General features: G+C 39.8%; 1 protein-coding gene across 2 annotated transcripts in view; it reads right to left on the reverse strand.

Moving 5' to 3' along the window:
* The window catches only part of gabrb1 (gamma-aminobutyric acid type A receptor subunit beta1), a 45,389-nt gene extending 24,608 nt beyond the window's left edge, over positions 1 to 20,781 (reverse strand). Inside the window, exons 1-3 of one of the 2 annotated variants that reach the window (XM_067422466.1) lie at positions 19,960 to 20,781; positions 19,496 to 19,587; positions 19,311 to 19,378 (exon numbers count right to left, since the gene is read on the reverse strand). In XM_067422466.1, coding sequence (XP_067278567.1) covers positions 19,311 to 19,378; positions 19,496 to 19,587; positions 19,960 to 20,063 — 264 coding nt within the window. In that variant the 5' untranslated portion in view covers positions 20,064 to 20,781. The remainder of the gene's footprint in view (positions 1 to 19,310; positions 19,379 to 19,495; positions 19,588 to 19,959) is intronic. The other variant, XM_067422467.1, reaches the window with a different exon arrangement.
* Between the last annotated feature and the right edge of the window lie 471 nt (positions 20,782 to 21,252).

A 21,252-nucleotide genomic window follows, 5' to 3' on the forward strand; every position in this document is an offset into this window, starting at 1 on the left:
TATAATGCTATTTAAAGTGTAGACAAAATACGATAGACTTTTGATTTATATACCTACACTTAGTAGGACAATAACTGTTCGATTAATAACCCTCTGTCGATCCAACTGCCGATGGGCGGGGATACAAAAAAGTAGTTTACTTTTATACTTTTTTACAGAAGTATAACACGAAGTATTCACAAAAGTCCTGGCACTATCAAAAATTACATGTTTTGCCTCTGATGATTTCTGAAATATAATATTGTATTTGTGACTTAAATGTTATTTCATAGAACCATTAATAATTTTATTTTAAATGATCAAATACATTTTATTTCTCTTAACATCACCCTTTTTAATATACTTTTCTATTTGTATAACTACTCTCCAGACATAAAGTGTGCAGTCCCATGAAGATGACAACATTTGGGTGAATTTATGTGAGTGCGGCAGAAAAGCAGAGAAAGCGAGGACTGAGTCAGAAAGCGAGAGAAATGTGAAAGAGAGACAGGATGGGTGTGCCTCAGGTTCACTTAGGACAAATGCCTCCTTCAGCTTCTATTATTAGAAGCAGCTGTTGCCCTTGACAACCGCTTAAAATCATCACTCCAGCACCTCAACATCTTCACAGAGCAACATGACGCACACCAACAAAAACACATACACAAATGCTTAAGCAAATGCAACATCACACACAAAAGGAGGCCATACCCATCGCAGTCGCACCCTATCTCAGTGCGGTCTAAAATGAATTAAATTCTCTGAGCCCACTGAAGACATCACAGAGGAACAGAAGAATCGAGGCTGAGAGAGACACTCACTTGAGAGGGACACAACAGGATTAAAAGTGGCGACTAGAAGAACAAAGATTGAAAAAGAAATGAAACTATGAGACCAAGGACAAGGAAAGCTGAGAAGAAAATCACAAGAAAACAATCTGCCTTGGCTTGGCTCAGCTTGCTGCAGCATTAAAGTAAAAGTAAATTTAGACTTTTTTTATTTAGAAAAACCTCAGAAAATGATATGAATCAACACAGGAACAGAAGACTAAATGCAGTATTGTGAGAAAAAGAAATGCATATTGATAAATGATTGCATAGGCACAACCCAAAACAGAATGAAGTTGGCCTAGACAAATGCAAGTCTACTGAATCATGTCAGCAGAAAAGAAAAGGCATTTTAGATGAAGACAAAGCTATATTTGGTAGAATAAACACACGTTTTCTTTAAAATATCCTGATTAATATTATGAAATACCATTTTTTTTTTTTACATTTAGCAGACGCAAAGAGATTTTCAAACGAGGAGAACAATATACGCAATCAAACTAACAATAGGGCAACAATATGCAAGTTTTTCTTAGGAATAAACTAAATAATCATTCATAACAATACTAAAAGTGGTTAATTATTAAAAACCAGGAGAGGCACTTGGCTGTAGGTAGGGCAGATTCTGGGTCCTAGTTTATGATAAACATTTCATAAGCTTTATATTCTAACCCGGTGAACACATCTGCCACACTTTTGGCAGAATTCTGATGTCCTTGTGTTATTTAGCCTAAGGGTGCATTCTTAGAAGAAAAGGTATATAGAACCTTAAAAGGTTCTATTGGCGCTACGTAGTTAGAACCCATAAAAGGTTCACTGCAAAAAAATGCTTTTCTTACTTAGTATTTTTGTCTTGTTTCTAGTCCAAACATCTAAACATTCTTAAAACAAGAAGTATTTACTAGACAAGCAAACGTAATTGTCTTATTTTTGGGGAAAAATAACTCAAAATTAAGAGAGTTTTTGCTAAGATAAGAAATGCATTTTTTTCTTTGATAAGAAATGCTTTTTTGTTTTTTGCAGTGTTCTATATAGAACCCTTTTTAAGTGCTAAAAGGGTTCTTTCTTGTCATTAGAACCCTTTTAGCATAAATAGCATAAAGGAGTATACTCATCGATACTTCTATATGACCTTTTAAGGTTTCCAAATACGTAGCTCCGTTTCAATTTTTTCTTCTAAGAGTGTGGTACCCTAAAGATGATTGGCATACTTTAGTGTGCCTAGTGCATAAAGTTATCTTAGTTGTTCCAAACCTGTATGAATTCCTTTCTTTTGCTGAACACAAGATAAGATATTTTTCTCTTATCTCATCAACTGTTAGGTTACCAACATTCTTCAATTATCTTCTTTTGGTTTGAACAACTTGAGGGTGAATAAATGATCACAGAATTTTCGTTTTTGGGTGAACTGTGTCTTTAATAGTTCCAAATGTTGTTTTAGTATGTTGTGTAGGAATTCCAGTGAGGAAAACATGTCATGTCTAGAGTCATGTCTATTCTCAGAACAAACATAACATTACCTATTTTAACGGTCTAAGCGCATGGTTTAAAACGCATGGCGCAGGTGTCCCAATCCACTTTTGCTATTTTAAAGATGGAAAAAAATGGTCTGCCTACAAGGCATATGGTCTAAAAGGGTTGTACCTAGTACCTAGTATTGTACCTAGTATTTTTAATAACAATAATCAATCAATCAATCAACTTTATTTATACAGCGCTTTTACAATGACGATTGTTTCAAAGCAGCTTTACAGTGTTAAAAAGGACAATATTTCAACAAAATTTGATTTGGATGTACCATCTTTCTGGAGAAAACAGTGATGTTATCAGCTTGTATTTATTTATCATATAGCGAAAATGTTGGCAGATCAGTATTATAGTTTATAGAAAAAAATAAGACCTAATTAATTACTTTAATTTGTATATTTAGTTGAATAACTTAATTAATACTAAGATCATAATTTTTGTGTCCCCAACTGAGCAAGCCAAGCCAAAGGTGACAGTGGCAAGAAACCAAAAAATCACCAGGGCATGATGGAGAAAAATAAACCTTGGGAGAAACCAGGCTCAGTCGGGGTGCCAGTTCTCCCCTGGCCTATTAACAAACAGTGTATGATTATTATTCTGGCAACCTTACAGGTCAGAAATCATATTAGATCGGAATATTAAAAAGCTAGTTGTGCTCATGTCATATTCACATGGTGGAATTTGCGAGCGGAAAGACTGAACACTTCTCCAGAGAGGAATCCTTATATTTTAATTATTTAAAAATGTTTGTGCTGCTGCGCTTCCCTGTGTGTCTAATAACCCTTTAAATAACACAAAAAATACTGTGCTATTGACCTTAGACCAGGTTTTTGTTGGTCGTTGGCACAGTTGAATTCAGTTGCCTCAAAATAGAAACGCGCTAACAATGGGCCTAAACACACCTCGTTTTCAGACCAACACAACCATAGCTGAACAGAGGGAAGCGAGTGCATTTGCTATAATAATAATGTGGCACTGAATGTGGAAATTACAACTTGCATTGTGCCTGGCATCGCATTGTGCCGGGTGTATGATAGGGCCCTTAGTATCTAGGGATGGGACGATACACTTAAACTCACGATACGATGCATCTCGATATGCCAGGGTTACGATACGATACGTCACGATACGATATCACATTATTTTTTTTTCTTTCCAAATCTGTGATATTTTTTTTTACCACCTAAGTAATGTACTTAAATGAAAGGTAGGATTTTTCTCTTTTTTTGCAATTTGGTTCTATGTTGTTTTAAAAAAAAGGAGAATTTTTAGAAGTCCGCGACCACATCTTAAACAGGGGTGCCAATAATTGTGGAGGGCACTGTAGGGCTGTCAATCGATTAAAATATTGAATCGCGATTAACTGCATGATTGTCATGAGTTAACTCGCGATTAATTCCAATTTAATCACACCTTTTTAGCAATTGTAAATGTCTCTTAAATTAAGTTTAAATTAAGTTTTTAATACTCTAATCAACATAGGTATGGACAAATATGCATTCTTTATGCAAATGTACATTTATTATTAGTGAAACCATACTTATTCAATAATAATCAATACAGCATGAAGACTAGACATATCAAAGGTCATAGATATGTTTATCTAAGAAATTGTTCATGTCTCTTAAGCCTAAACTTAAAAATAATGAGTAAGTAGTGATTTCTCTCATTTTAACAATATAAAGGGAGTTTTTACACTGGCAGTTTAATTCAGAACAGGGCAAAGTTCATATGAAAAATTGTTAAAGTGTACCAGTGAGCGAACCAGAACCACACCATACCGGTCCATATTACACGAGTAGGAATATAGTGCGGCCCCTTTAAGAGATCCGCATTCCCTACTGAACTGCCTTTGCGTGTGCGCGTCGAACTGGTCCGCGATTCACGTGGACAATGTGAAGAACACGGACGACTCGGGAGCGTGCTTGTTCAGGAAAGTAACCTGTGTCCAGTAAGCGGGGTGATGGTGTTAATGATTTACCTCAGACATGAGAGTGAGCTGCAGTGCATCGCGCTCAGACTGCAGAGAATGTGCTCAGTGAAAAAACGCCCTTTTCTTTCTGGAGTCTAATAAAAGTTAAACAGAAAATATGGTAGTTTATGTAGGCAATAACTGCATTTTTGGTTTAGAATATTAATGCTAATGTCAACCATTTTCTTTCCCTATTAATGTTTGCTGCTACATCCTTTGTCTGACTGCTCTCACTTTTTCCAACTACGGGCTCAGATCAAACTCAGATCAGAAAGAAAATGCGCGCTGCGTTTTGTTATGTCTGCCCCCCCCCCCCCCCACATGTAGCAGGGATATGTTGTTACACCAGATTATAAATCATTTTCATTATTTTCCGTTTTATTTGTTATTAATTTAATATTTGTTTTGGGGGGGATTTTATTTTGAAAACTGCGTGCTACTGAGGTGTATGTACGTCGGCTGACGTCATGCGTGAATGCGGGGTTCAAATTGCTGTGCAATCGGAAGTTCGTCCTCTTTTCTTTTCTGCGATGACACTTGAGAGGAGAGGCACAGCTAAGAGAAGCCAGATAACAGTGCCTGTCTGTTTGTGTGTTTTATCACACAGGTGCTGAAAATAAATCGCCTTTTGAGAAACCAGATTTGTGTGGAACAATATTCTTCCTTATATTACATCAAAAATTAAACACAACGCAGAGGAACAACCACTACAAAACTGGTGCCGTGACCCATCGAATGGTTGATCGTTGTTGACCACCGGGACTGCTGACGTAGCGTGTGCCTGGCGCTGAGGGGAGCTGGAGGCGAGACGGGACTTCTGTCATCTGTTGCTGTTTCGTCGGTGGTGTTCGGATGTCGGATGGATTGAGCTGTGTCTAGGAGGAGGCTGCTGACGCTCTGTTGAGGAAATTCGACGCTGAAGACGGAGGTGGGCGAAGTGCAGACGGTTGGACTGGTGAGTTGTGACTGAACTGGTGCGAGTGAGCAGCGTGCTGGATCATCGGAGGGTTGCATTCTAACCTGTTTTGACTGAACTGTGACTGGAGGCACTTCGCATCATCAACATTTTTTTTGGAGGACTGAGACAAAAGTGAACACCGCCTTAAACGAGCGTTAAAGGACTTTTTTTTTATTATTATTATTTTTTTTTCTCTCATTTACTGAGTTTAAATGGGTTCATTACCATTGTTTTATTTTGTTTAATATGTTTGTCTTTTGAGAGTTTTCTGACACCTGAGTGAAATGGCTGCCAAACGAAGTGATTTGGGGTGGGACAATACATTTACAGCTGGTAGAGGGCGGGGCTGTCTTTTGAATACGCCTGACAGAGCAAGGCTGTTTGAAGATCCTGAGTATTGTAGTACAGGTCGGGGTACAGCAATTGGTCTTTCCCCCAATGACGGAGTTAGAATGTGTGGTAGTCCACTCGCTGCAGCCAGTAACTATGAGTTCGCTCCTCAGGAGTCAGAAATGTCTAATCAAATGAGTAACCTCATAAAACAAATTGGTGTTGAGATTGGGCAATCGATTAGAGAAAGCATGATGAAGCCTGAGTTTTCTAATCATTCATCTGCCAGAAAGTTCCAAGACAGTGTCAGTGGTCATGTGACTGACCCATTAAATACTACTGTCATTGATGCGTCAAAAATGAGCTTGGTCCTGAAAGCTGAGGTGTCCGCACCACCACACTTTAGAGGAGATAGTTCAGACAAATATTCAGTCATGGAATGGGAAGACATGATGAGGGTATATTTAAACAAACTTGAGGTGACTAATTCTGAAATGGTTGATGAGATAATGAACAGAGTTATGGGGCGGGCCAGAGATGTAATGAGAGTATGGCTGCGCAATGGTACAACGACTCCTACTGTTGATTCTGTCTTTTCTGTGTTGAAGCAGCACTTCGGTGACCAGAGCAGTTCGGGCATCCCGTTGGCTGATTTCTATTCCATGAAACCTTTTCCCAAAGAGAGTGCTTGGGATTTTTGGATAAGACTGAATAAGGCAGCAGATGTAGCCGAGCAGAGTTTGAGATGGGAAGGCAGAACTCTTGATAACCGAAGCAAAGAGGTAGCGGTCTTGTTCATTCGTAACTGTCCTGACAGAGAGTTAGCTTTCGTTTTTAAGAGTAAACCTGTACAGTCATGGACTGCATCTGAGGTGCAAGAGCAACTTGATGAACTGTTAAGAGAACGGAAGTTGACAAATCAAGCTGTAAAACAATTCACCACTGTTGTAACAGAACCAGAAACGGTTGAGACTATCTTGCCTTCTAAGTCTGATCAGGGTGCAGGCGCAGCCGATGAGAATGCATTAGACAAAGTGCTCTCTTTACTGGAAAAAGCGTTAGTGTGCAACACTCAGTCTCTGCGAGGCCCCCGGCCTAATCTGACAGGCAATAAGATCCGCGAATGCAAAGTGTGTCAAAGTAGTGAACATAGCACGACTGCTCATTGCAAAATGTATAACCTGTGCTTCAAGTGTTTTGCAGCTGGACACGTGAGCTACAACTGCGACAGTCAAAGAACTACGTCCAGGGTGGGCTCCGGTCAGCGAGACAAAACCACTCCTCAGGGAAACTAGACAGCTCCCTTCGTACAGAGGGCGATGTGGGGCTGTGTAGTAATTCCTCTGAAACTGATCTTGAGTCTGTGTATTCCTTTTTCTGTGACAGTATTGGCAAAACAAAAACAGTCATTCTTCAGAACAGCATGCAAGTTGAGCAAAGTAACAGTTTATTTTATGCAAGTGTGTTGTTACAGGACAAAGTTGAGCTTCAGGGAATGTTGGACAGTGGTTCCATGGCGACCACTCTGAGTGCGGAAGTACTTCCTCAACTTGGAGACGCTGGGGTGCTGGACCAGCATGTCCTGAGCTCTTCAGATATTGTCTTGGTGGGTTGTGGTGGAAAGCAAACTACTCCGGATGGTGTGTGCAATCTGAAGCTTGAAGTGTATGGGGTCAGTTTCATTGTCCCAGTTCTGATTGTGAGGGGTCAGAAGGACCCAATCATACTTGGCACAAATGTTTTGAAACCTCTAATAAGTCAGATGAAGTGCACAGACCAATTTTGGAAGGTAGTAAATAGACCTGACTCAACTATGCAATCTGAAAATGTCCCATTCTTACGAATGCTTTCATGTATAGAGTGATGGAGGGGTGATTCGATTCCTGACAAGGTGGGTACTCTGAGGCTGAGGTCAGCGGTGACACTCCGGCCAAGGAGTGAACATCTTGTTTGGGGTCGTTTGCCTCCAGGGTCAGTACTGTCGGTAGGGAGCACAGTAGTCATTGAACCGAGTACCTCACGTTGTACGCATCGAAATGTGCTGATTGGGAGGGTTATTTCACCTTTGTGGGGCGATCGATGGCTGCCAGTAAAGATGATCAACCCGACCGACACAGAAATTTTGTTGAGGAAAAATGCAAAGGTGGCTGATGTATATCCTTGCGTGGCTTTGGAGGATCTTGATCAAACCACTGAAAGAGTGTTTAGTCAAAATGCAGGTATGGTACGTTCTGACAGGTCGTGCGGTAGTCTTACGGTGGGAAGCTCTACATCTGGAACAAGTTTGATAGGTGACAGCAGGTTGGATGACCTGGGGCTGAACGATCTGAATGTCAGGGATTGTGAAGTGTCTCCCTTTTGGAAGAACAAGTTGGTAGATCTCGTTGAAAAATATGAGAGCGTGTTTTCCAGGCACAGTTTGGACTGTGGTGAAGCGAAGGGTTTTTGTCATCGTATCAGAGTTACGGATGACCGGCCCTTTCGTCTCCCATACCGGCGTCTTTCCCCTGCTCATTACTTGAAGTTGAAAGCGACTTTAGATGAAATGGAGGACAAGGAAATTATTAGGAAGTCGAGCAGTGAGTATGCGTCACCATTGGTTTTAGTGTGGAAGAAAAATGGTGATCTAAGGATATGCACTGATTTCCGATGGTTAAACGCACGTACGGTTAAAGATGCTCACCCTCTCCCTCACCAAGCAGATGTTCTTGCAGCACTGGGTGGGAACGCGTACTTTAGTACTATGGATCTGACTTCTGGGTACTATAACATCCCGTTGCACGAAGATGACAAGAGGTTCACGGCGTTCTGTTCTCCAATGGGGCTTCATGAATATAATCGCTTACCTCAGGGACTGTGCAACAGTCCAGCAACATTTATGAGAATGATGCTGTCTGTGTTCGGTGACCAGAATTTCTTGAGCCTTCTTTGTTATTTAGATGATCTGTTGGTTTTCGGGAAGACTGAGGAGGAGAGTTTGGAAAGGCTTGAGATGGTGTTTCGCCGCCTAAAAGATCACAATTTGAAATTGTCTCCTTCAAAATGTAGGTTTTTGAGGAAGTCTGTAAAATTTTTGGGTCATATTGTGTCTGAAGAGGGGGTGGCCAGTGATCCGGCAAAAATTGATGCCATTGTTAACATATCTGAGAATGATTTGATGGAGAGTGATTGTGTTACACCATCAGCGAGTAAGATCAGGTCCTTTTTAGGTATGGTGGTGTACTACCAGCATTTCATAGAGAATTGTTCTATGCTGGCTAAACCTTTGTTCCAGCTGTTGACAGGACAGAAAAGACCTAGAATGGGTAGAGGTGTGAAGCGACCGAAAAGAAGTCGTAAACTTTCTCAGACAGATTGGACTGACGACTGTAGAGTAGCCTTGGAGAGTTTGAAGTCTGCCTTGGTGAGTCAAGTTCTGCTCGCGCACCCAGATTTTTCGAAGCCGTTTCTGTTGTCTGTGGATGCCTCCACTAGTGGGCTTGGAGCCGTTTTGTCGCAGGTTCAGGAGGGATGTGCCGTGGCAAGGCCTATTGCCTTCGCGTCAAAGTCTTTAAATCATGCACAGTCAAAGTATCCAGCGCACAGACTTGAGTTTTTGTCGATGAAATGGGCTATTTGTGATAAGTTCAGTCACTGGCTGCGGGGACACAGGTTCACTGTGTGGACTGATAATAATCCACTCAAGTACATTCTCACGAAGCCCAAACTGGATGCATGTGAACAACGGTGGGTTGCGAAGCTGGCGCCTTATGATTTCGATATTCAGTATATCCCTGGACCGAAAAATATAGTTGCAGATGCATTAAGCAGGGAACCGTTTGCAACTTCGAAAATTTTGCACAGATTGACGAGGACCCCTTACGACATTTTGCTGCATGAGGCTGAGGCTGTTGCTGTTGAGCGGGTGCAGGACATGTTCCATCTTTCGTGTGAACGTGCGGATGAAGCGTTAGATGGGCTGTCAGAGCCTGCAAATGTAGGTGAAAATGTGTTCGTAGGGTCCACTTACCTTACGGGGAAGATTTCCCAGCGAGACTTGTCAGCTGTTCTTCATTCTCATCGTGACTGGGAACAGGGTGCAGCTATTAGAAGCATGTCGTATGTGCAGCATTTAGAGAGTTTAGTGGACGTAGAGCAGAGTGAGCTCCGTAGCCTGACTCATGATGAATTGCTGGAAAAACAAAGTCAGGACCCTGCGATTGATAGAGTGAAGTTCTTTGTTGAAAGAGGAAGACGTCCATCTCGCAGAGAAAAGGTGTTTGAGTCTAAAAGAACTGTGAAGATTCTACGTCAGTGGGGTAAACTTACCTTAAGGTTGGGTGTTTTGTACAGAGTTTCTAAGAATCCGGTGTCTAAGAAGAAAACATACCAGTTTGTGGTGCCAACAGCTCTTCGTGGGACTGTCCTAAAGGGGGTACATGATAACGCTGGTCATCAGGGTCAGCATCGCACTCTGTGGTTGGCTAGGCAGCGGTTCTTCTGGGAGTCTATGGAAGAGGACATAAAGACATATGTCAACGAGTGTAAGAGATGTATTTTGAGTAAGAGGCCTGAACCAGAGGCAAGGGCTCCACTTGTATCAATTCACACGAGTGCCCCTCTTGAAATGGTTTGTATTGACTTTTGGTCAGCGGAAGATTCTAACAATAAGACGGTTGATGTGTTAGTGGTCACTGACCATTTCACAAAGCTCGCTTGTGCTTATGTGTGCCCAAATCAGACTGCTGAAGCTGTTGCACGTGTCCTGTGGAATAAGTTTTTCTGTATTTATGGTTTTCCACATCGAATCCATTCCGACAGGGGTGCAAATTTTGAGAGCTCTCTTATGATCGAATTGTTGAGATTGTCAGGTGTGGAAAAATCACACACAACCCCGTATCATCCCATGGGTAACGGACAAACGGAGAGATTTAACCGTACCCTGGGTGATCTGATTCGTTCGCTGCCTCCAAGATCTAAAATCAAGTGGCCACAGATGCTGAACACTCTTACTTTCGCCTACAATTGCACAAGACACGAGACCACTGGATTTCCACCGTTCTTCTTGATGTTCGGCCGGACACCAAGATTACCGGTGGATATCCTGTTTGAAAATGTCCTGTTGAATAATGAGACTGTTAATGTTCACAAGTATGTACAGTCTCTTGAGAAAGACTTGAGGGAAGCGATGATAATCACACAAGAACATGCTAAAAGACAGCAAGCCAAACAAGCAGAGTATTATGATCGAAAAGGGAAGGGTCATTCTCTTGAGTTGGGTGACAGAGTACTCCTTGCGAATAAGGGTGAACGAGGTAAAAAGAAGTTAGCAGACCGATGGGAAAAAGTTGTGTATGTTGTTGTGGGAAAAAGGGGTGCACTGAACACTTACCAGATAAGGAATCCTGGGACTGGTCGCACCAAAACGGTGCATCGTAATCTGTTGATGCCTGTCAATTTCTTGCCGGTGCCAGCTTGGAATGAGGGAAGTGATTGTGTTGATGGTGTCGAGGATTCCATTGTCTGTGTGTCATGTGATGGAGATGATCAAACTCAGAGTGATGATCGAACCTCTCGTTGGGTTGCAGATCTTAATGCTGCCAAAGATGTGACACACACAGAGTCTGTGGCATGCTCTAATGCTGACCAGAGTGAGGCAATTGATACAGCTTTGACTTGTGACACTGAGATGACTGGAGCACCTGTGGGTAAAGAAAATTCTGACAATTTGCCTGACTCTACTTTATCTGTATGTTCACTGGTGCCTGATTCTTCTGTATCTGCGGTTCTAAGTGATGACCATGCTTCTGAAGTTTATGAGTGTACTTCAACTGTTGCAGAAACTTCTATGTCAATGTCAGGTGTGCAGGATGGGAGGAATGAAAGAGTCCCTGATCTACAGTATGGCTTTAGGTCGAGATTTGGGAGACTTATTAAGCCAGTTAACAGACTTATACAGTCAATGTCGACACAGAGAGTATATGCAATTCATGAGATTTGAAAGAAAAGAAAAGCAAAACAGGCTTGTTAAATGTGAGACTTGTTCAATTTTTATTTTTATTTTTTTTTCTCTTCTTTCTCTTTCTGCTTGTTTTTGTTTTACAGAATCTGCGAATGTAATGAGTACATTTACATTGACGATACATTTTTGATGTCATGTGTAGAACTATGTACAAGGCATGGTTTTCTATGGGTAATTTGGGGAGTAGCTACCCCTGGGTTTCCTTAATCTCGAAAGAGATAGTTATGAACTGAACGAATCTAATGTGATTTCTGAAAAAGTGACATCTTTCTTGGATTTGGCGAGTTGGTATGTAATGCATAATCTGGTGTAAAACAGTGGGGGTGGATGTAGCAGGGATATGTTGTTACACCAGATTATAAATCATTTTCATTATTTTCCGTTTTATTTGTTATTAATTTAATATTTGTTTTGGGGGGATTTTATTTTGAAAACTGCGTGCTACTGAGGTGTATGTACGTCGGCTGACGTCATGCGTGAATGCGGGGTTCAAATTGCTGTGCAATCGGAAGTTCGTCCTCTTTTCTTTTCTGCGATGACACTTGAGAGGAGAGGCACAGCTAAGAGAAGCCAGATAACAGTGCCTGTCTGTTTGTGTGTTTTATCACACAGGTGCTGAAAATAAATCGCCTTTTGAGAAACCAGATTTGTGTGGAACAATATTCTTCCTTATATTACATCAAAAATTAAACACAACGCAGAGGAACAACCACTACACACACACACACACACATATATACAATACACTAAATTATTTATATACTACGCAAATCATGCAGCAGTGCAATCTATCTTTATTTCGCGATCCATTTTTTCCGACCTCGATGCGTTTCGTCACGTTTTGTATCGCGATATTTCGTCAAACGATATTTCGTCCCATCCCTATTAGTATCGTGATACATGCCTGCCAAATTCATTCACTAAATTTTTATATATCCTGCTCACTTTACGACAAATAGTCTAGAAAATCTGAACACATTTGCAATTTATTATTAATTATGTGCATAATATAGAAGTCTATGTTTGGATGAATATTTTGGTGGGGCACTGCCCCAAGATCTCAGCACTGCGGCCAAGAGTCCACTTCTCACATCAAGCATCTTTTACTGCAAACTTTACACGTATCCTCACACTGCAGTCACGACGTGGTGAGCGAGAGCATTTGAGGTAACCAGCCGTGTACATTAACAATCAATGCAGAAGCGTATACGAGCTGGCTATGAAGCTGTGACAGCATTGAGAACAGCTGACCTTCTGAAATATTCGGGGAGCTGAGGTAGATTATCTTTTAGTTTAATGCGATTTCTTAATGGCAATTGAAATTCAGGTTCATATTCCTCCTCCTCTGCTATAAAAAGCAAAGAAACAGAAAACACATCGGTCGATATCTGCACGCTTATATCCTGAAGTGTTATGAAAACCATGTCAGAGTGTTTTCATTTCAGACAAACATAAAATAGAGTTTGCAGGGGGACAAATGTATTTTCATTATACACTGATTAAAATTCTGGCCTATAGCAATAAGCTGATAATTACTTTCATTGAATTGTCCATAACCAATGTCACCATTATTAAAATTATGTTTATAATTATAATGTCAAAAAATACAAATTAGAAATAAATGAAGAGTTTTTAAATACTAAGTAAATTCAGTCATCACATTATAATGTTCAGAATGAAAATGAATATATTATATATAATTGTGTCTACAGATTAAGTTTGCATTGCATGCTGCAAGGTGATCTAAAAGTGAAGGAAAGGAGCATGCACAATTATATCTGCCAATATATTCAATGTTGACCAATAATTATACATTTTTAAAAATCAATAATTGATAAGGTACACTGTAAAAGTGGTAACCTGCCATTTCTACCTGATATTACCTTTAAATTTAGCTCTGTAGGTATAACCAAATGGGTTGAGATTGATTCAATGATTTTAAATAATATTAATAAGTTTAATAAAATACATTTATATATGCCACATATGCCACTTTTTTCTGCCTAACCAAAAATAACAGATTTGAACAGATTTTGATAAAACTGCATCTTTTAAAAACGAGTCTCTAAAGACAATGGCCCTCATTTATCAAAAGTGCGTACACCAAATTTCCAGCGTACACCTTGCGTACACCCAAACCCACGGTGACTTTGAGATTTATCAATATGGACGTTGGCGTACGGCACGCTCAAATCCTACGCCAGCTCAGGAGGTGGTGTACGCACGTTTGAGTTAGTGGGAAAATGCGCAGGAAAACAATTCCTAACACCACAAAACACACTGACAAGATATGCTATATGACCCACTGTTAAAAACCACAACAACAACATTCAGTGTTTATTTTTGTGCAACATGAACGTCAATGTTTAATTTGTGTGACTTTACCAAAGCGTTTGATTTGTAGGCATATGTATTCCTCCAGTCGCGAGCCTGTGCGCTTTATCTGACGTTTCAGTCCCGCCTGGCCCGGCAGCTGCGCACGGACTGGGACTAAAATAATTCAGACTGACAAAATAATAAAAATGACCTTCTTCTTTTAAATAATAATAAAATCAATAAAAACGACATTCTTCTTCTAAATAACAAGCGTCATTAAGAATAATAATCATAATAATAGCCTAATAAGAAGAATCTTAAAATTGTCATGTTATTAATGAGAATGATTCTTACTCCACATCACATCATCATATCGTAGGCTACACCCCAATACATGTGCCGTGAAACGAAATTAAATGCTATTTTTTTTCAAAACGTGCTGTAAAATAATGCTGTGATGGTAATTTATCATCCAAACAGCTATTAAAACTGCTGGAGTGCGCTTCTCAACCCCCACATTATTAACAGTTATTTGGGTCCATATTTTGTTTTTGTAGGTGCCTTTATTCACACTCTTTAAACTCCCAAATAAAACAATTTCGTTTTTTTCCACTTCCCTGGTGATGGTCTTGATGGGCGCGTCTCAATCACCGCACTAGTTCAGTAGTCAGGGCACTGATCAGGGAGTCAGCCCATTGACTTATGTCCTAGTCAGTGCCCTGACTAGTGGACTAGTGAGATGATTGAGACGCGCCCGATCTCCACGTCGGAGAAGTTTCGCTTCTTTGCCGTCTTCTGTTTGTCCATGGCGTAAAATGAGGGCGTGGAGGAGGCAGAGACTTGAATATATAGGGGCGTGTTATTCTAATGACGATCGTTTTCAGCCGTGGGATTTATCAAGGTCAAGTATTGCGTACACCTGGATTGCAGAGGTACGCACAGCTTCATAAATCAGGCGATGAGAGGAGTGTAAGCATAAACTTACGCCAACATATACACCAGTTTCTACGCAAGATTGATAAATGAGGGCCAATATCACTACATTCGACTATTGCTCACATCACATTCAAAAAATATAAAGGATTTCTGGGGAAATTCACCATTGACCAGTATTAAAAATAATCATGAGAAGCTGATTAGGTAAAGTTCTTCAAAACAGGGCATAACAATGTATGCCATATCCTGTCTTCCTTACACAATAATTAACTCTACTGTACATAAATAATCTTTACAACATTACGTTCAGATGGCTTCTTTTACAATGACATTGCCACAAAATTACATAAATTGGCCCAGGAGGTGGTATTCCTGTATACATTTAGACTATACTGTACTTATTTTTTATATTTTACAAACATAGAATTTCTAGAAACAGTGAGTTCTGAGGGAAACGCTGCAATTGCAAACTATCTCTCTGCTTCACCTCACTTAGTCCCTCCACCATGTGTCCTCCCTGAAATGCCACCCACTTGCTAAAATAATTAATGTATGAAAAATCACCACAGAAATGGCTTTTGTTCAGGCCCACTATCCATAATTCACGAAAAAAAAGCTTTTTCCAGCATGAGCAATGTGACAACTTGTCATAACAAAAGTGACAACCTCAACCTTAGACCTGAGTATCCTAGAAATCCCACAGAGTGCATAAGTCTTCAGAGTGGAAATGCACAAGGCTACACCTGAAGTTTATTTCAGAACACATTTTACTGTTATTCTTACAACTATTTTATCATTTTAAAAAGAAAATGATTGGTACTAATCTCTAGTCCAGGGCAAGAACAAGAAGACAAGAGGAACTCACTAATGTCCTTTAGCAGTGGTTCTTAAAGGTGAAGTATGTAAGATTTTTATATTAAAACGCATTCTCCTTATCCAGTTTACAGTTTATTGACTACTGTTAGTATGCCATGCATTGGTTTATCTAAAACATTGAGACTCCTGGGCACAACACTGAGTTTTCTAAAAGCTTTGTTAGCAAACATTGGTCGCAAGTTATGTTGATATCAGCATAGAGTCTGTGTTTCCCAAAACCAAAGTTCCAACAATCATTCGCAAACAGCATTGCAAAATTGTGTAGTTGTAACGACAGCTTGAGGACTATAAGCATAGTAACTCGTTTGCATGACATGTGGGCTTAATAAATCCTTATCATTTACATATTACACACACTGTAAAAAAATATTTATGTTGGTTGTTTTTTGTTGGTTTAACTTAAAAAAGTAAGTAACCTGGTTGCCTTAAAATTTTGAGTTAATTGAAATTGAAATTTGAGTTAATACAATGAACATTTTTTGAGATTCGACAACCTTTATTAAAATATTATTAAAAGATTTTTTAACCATATTGGGTAATTGTGTGTGTTTTATTTCTGATGATGCAGTGAAACATGCCAAATAGTGCTATTTTCCTGATTTATCAAATTTTTTATGTGGTTCAGATACAAAAATATTTTGAGTTTCTATTTATTAAACAAATTTCCTTCATTGTATCAACTCAATTTTTTTATTTCAATAAACTCAAAATTTTAAGGCAACCAGGTTACTTACTTTTTTAAGTTAAACCAACAAAAAACAACCAACATTTTTTTACAGTGTATATATCTATATCCTGTAGCAGGCGAAGCCAGAGCATGCTTAGTCATTATAGGGGATGACGTATTTTTGTAGGCAAATCCAGAGGTTAACATCACTCTAAGTTCCTCGACAATAACCAATAGGATTTTTCCATTGGCTTTTTGGATTATTGCAGAAAATATACTCTGTGACTAAACAAAAGCTTATGATTCTTAGATGTTTTGTTCATAATGATAATCTTCACAAATTAACACAACTTTTATGAATTTTGAAGCAAACATACAATTGGCGGACAACACCATGGTCTTGTGACTTAAACTTCACCTTCACTAAGTCTATCAGTTTTTGTTTAATTTTTTTTTTTACATTTGAAAGTTTGAGTTATAATAGTTTGCAAGATTGATTATAAACACAACAAGGCTGTGAGTTACTAGTGAGTAGATGAGTTTCTGTTCGAGATGATGACGTTTAAAGGGATAGTTCAGGCAAAAATGAAAATTACCGAATGATTAACTCACCCTGCCATCCTAGGTGTATATTCAAAATTCTTGTTCCAGATGAATACAAACAGAGTTATATTTAAAAAATGTCCTGGCTAATCCATGCTTTATAATGGCTGTAAATGGCAGCCCAAAATTTGAAGACCAAAAAAAGTCCATCCATCCATTATAAAAGTAATCCACAGACTCTAGGGGGTTAATAAAATATCCACATTTAGTATGTTATAAAGAAAAATATCTAGCTTCACCAGAACACCGTCAATATTCAACTTACAGAAAAAGTGCAACTTGTACATAGCATAAATGTTCTAGACCGTGAGGCATTAAAGGTGCCCTAGAATGAGTTTAAACAATATGTTAAATTGTTCTTTGAAATCTACATAGAGGGTATGTGGTTTATTTAAGGGCAAAAATTGTCCAGATACAGTTTTACAGGTCCATTTACAACCCTAAAAATTGTCCCTAAGATGTAATTTGGTTTTGCCTTATTTGGAAGAGTCATGAATATTAATGTTGAGCTCTGCTTTGATTGCCTTATTTCAGCTGCTCACAGCACACAGCACACAACAGAACACAGACCGACTGAATGACACTTTAAGCAGAACATCTTAAATGAAGATTGCTAAAATGCAGCTTACATGTTTATTGGTGTTTTCTGATCATCCGCGCACCAGAGAGAGCTCGCGTGCATATGGTTGCCAGATTGCAAATGTTTAAGTTTTATCAAAATATAAGTTAAAATGTTTAATCATGTTTATTGATTTTAATTACTGAAATCTGGCAACCGCAAGCACAAACACTCTTCTAACACCTCCCCCCCCACCCCCCACCCCCCACAAAAAAAAAATGTATACTATCCAGGGTTTTGGTTATACATGGTATTTTGAGTTTGTTATTGTTCTAGCCTCTTGCGTTATCTAGACAATGCTGTCTCTCTAAGAAACGTTCAATTTAATCAGAAATGTTTAAACAGTCTTTAAGTGGATAAATCACTACTGACTGCTTGCCGGAATATAGTTGTAATTGACCCTTTCTCCAGTTTAAGACACTGAGCGAAGCTTGCTTTAAATGGGCCGAGCAAACAGAATTAAATTGTTGCAGTATCTGATTATAATAAGCATCAACCAAGACTGTTGACATTTTTTGTCTGTGGGAAGGGTATGAAAAGTCCTCACGTCCCCTGCACAGCCTGGAACATGACATTTGTGTCCATGAGAGCTGCCGTTTCGCTATCCTCACGTGACGCTTGTTTACCCGCAGTCCCGATGATTCAGCTCCTGACAATGAACATGTTCAGACATATGCAAATGTTGGGGGCGTACATATTAATGATCCCAGCGATTGCGTCACAGTTAGTGTTATGTTGAGAATCACTTATTTGTCCGAGGTGTTTTTCATGCATAAGATTTACATTAGAAGTAGGAGGCAATGGTGTTTGAGACTCACAGTATGTGATATCCATGTACTGAACTATTATTTCACCATGGCAAGGTTAATTCAATTTTTCATTCTAGGGCACCTTTAAACTTTCTTTGTAAGTTGAATACAGAAGGCGGTCGGGCGGCAGCTATTATAAAGTTTATAAAGTTTTAATTATGGATATTTTTTCTTACACAAACCCAATGATTCACTTCAGAAGGCCTTTACTAACCCCCTGGAGCCATATGGATTACTTTTATAATGGATGGATGCACTTTTTTTGGACTTTATATTATGGACTGCAAACTAAATTATTAATTTCTATTAATAATAAAATTTGTAAACATAATTGTTAGCAAAACATATAGTTTAATATCCTTAAAATATTGTGTTAACAACAGGAGGCCTTAAAGTCAAAAAGAACGTTCGCTTGCTGGACCCCAGACTAATCCTAAAATTTTGCCGTCCATTCGCCATCACAATCATCTTCATCAAAATCATAATTTCTTCTATTTCAGTGTGACAATAAAATCACTGTTCTGTTTTAACATCAGTTACATCTAGCTGCTACACCAACCTGTGGGTGCGTATATGGGGTCTTGGGCATGTTCCAACCAAAATTGCTTATTTTGGCCTTCTTTGCTGAGTAAAAGATTATGTCAGTTCAGCTCTAATGCCAAAACAATCATAATGGAAAATGAACACAATGTCTCTCTAATCTTGCTGTCAGCTGTGCTTGTCAAAGAGAGAGAAAGAGCCTGTAGCTCTTTCCTGCGGACTGCAACAGCAAACTGTAATCTATTCTACCACTTTACTCACTGTAGCTTTAATAGGTTGTGTTGACAAAAAAATCTGCTTGCTTAATAGCCCACCATCTATTAAACAATCAGAGCAGCCTGTGGACTCACCATGTTCACTTCTGACACCATGTCGATACTAGAGATGTCAATACTCATACCAACATCAACCGGAGGACCTGCAAAGCAAACAGACACCACAATCTCTCTAACATGGTCCATTGACAGTCAACGATCCATCAAAATGGTCTCATCCGAGAATGAAAAAGTGTTTTAAATCAATATAACATCTTTACCTCCGAAGTCAGGCCTGAGACGGATGTCGTAGCCTTTGAGTAGTTTATCCACGGTCACTTTGACGTATGACATGTTGCTTGGTTCATTTACACTGGAGAAGAGTAGTGTGATATTTAAGAAACTGTGCCTCAACTATGCGGAAAGAAACCAGCTTAAGCCAAAAATCTAGTCTGGTAGCATTGCCAAGCTTGTTTTTAACTGTTTCCTATCTTAAGCAACCTGGTCTTAGCTGGTCTACCAGCCTTGCCAAGCTGGTCTAGATAGTCCCTCAGGCTGGCCAAGCTTCTGCTCAGCTGTCTTTCATCCTGACTATCTGAAAAGCGCACAAAATCGCCTTAAAACCAGGCAACAGGCTGGGAGACCCGCTAAGACCACCAAACAATCTAAGGCTGGTTTAACATGGCTCTGCAGGGAATGCAGTCAGACTGATCATACAGATATACACAAGCAGTTTCTGTCTTACCTGTTCGCTGGCGGGCTACGACCAAGCGTCAAAGCCACGAGCACGAGGAGACACAAGATCCCTGCGCGCCAGTCAATCCGAGCGGTCAGCATCCCTCTCATCATCGACCGAGTAGCAGTAGCCCAAACTTAGTCTGAAGAAGCGCTCCAGCGATTTCAACTACACAGCAACGCATGCGCGACGATGAGGCCAACATTAAAATACTACAAGCGCAAAGAAATGAGCAACTCTAACGAAAACCAAAGTGGCGCGCGAGGTGTTCTTGCATCTGTCGCGCTTGCCTGGTGCTGACGCTGCTGTCGGAGCGTATCAGTATGCCGGTCAGATCCCATCGCCGGCGGGTCACTGGACACGACAGCTCATGGCAGTCTTCTCCGTGTCTTCCTTGGGAAAAGAAACTGAACGTACAGTCGCGTTGAGACTATGCGCCTATTTCTAGCGTGCATCTAAAATGATTCAATCCAATCCAATGCAGGCAGAGCCAGCCGAGTGCGTATAGATTTGTGTGCACCTGAACGCGCGCGCCGGCTCAAGAGCTCTTTCGCGCCATCTTTCAATTTGTCATGCATCACGCGCCCGGGACAGAGTGAATTATTTGTTAGAAACTCGGAAAACGCATTAAAACAGCGGGCACCGCGAAAAGCGCATTAATATCTGGAGACTGGGGGAATAATTAATGGAAAGGGCAGGGCGCGAGCCGACCGTGCGTATTCTTTTCAAACAGAAATGTCAAACTAACTAATAATTTAGACAGTATTTTCTATAATTGTCGTTACCTGTTATAAAATGAGCGCAGGAACTTAAAGTGGCAAATTATTAATAAAGGAAGATAAACAGAGGCCATTTACAAACAAACTTGTTTTCCCTATAGCATGGTAGCCATGTTGTTTTCAAGCACTAGTTTATTAAAACCACAAGTAGTGACCACAACCTATCGTGGTGACATCATACTGAAGTGTTAGCAATGAAGTAGGCCTACAACACTACACTAAGCTTTTGTTCCTTATTAAGCTCTGTTTGCTATTTCACATCTTTAAACAAACTAACAAGATAGAATCAGGAAAAAATTGAACAAGGCAGCATGAAAATATTCAATACAAGTTTCCCTAAACTTTCAGTCGAAATTGTCCACTAAATTACTATCTAGCTGCTATCAAGTTGTCTACTTGTCCTGACAGGAACTAAACTGCATGTCAGTGCCTGTGGGAAGAAGATTTTTTGTTCAATGAAGCAAAGAGTTTGAGACAGGACAGCAGGCTACTTCTCCCCTCTGGACATTAAGCGGTATGCCTG

Source organism: Pseudorasbora parva, chromosome 17, assembly GCF_024679245.1.
Source record: "Pseudorasbora parva isolate DD20220531a chromosome 17, ASM2467924v1, whole genome shotgun sequence".
Lineage (NCBI taxonomy): Eukaryota > Metazoa > Chordata > Actinopteri > Cypriniformes > Gobionidae > Pseudorasbora > Pseudorasbora parva.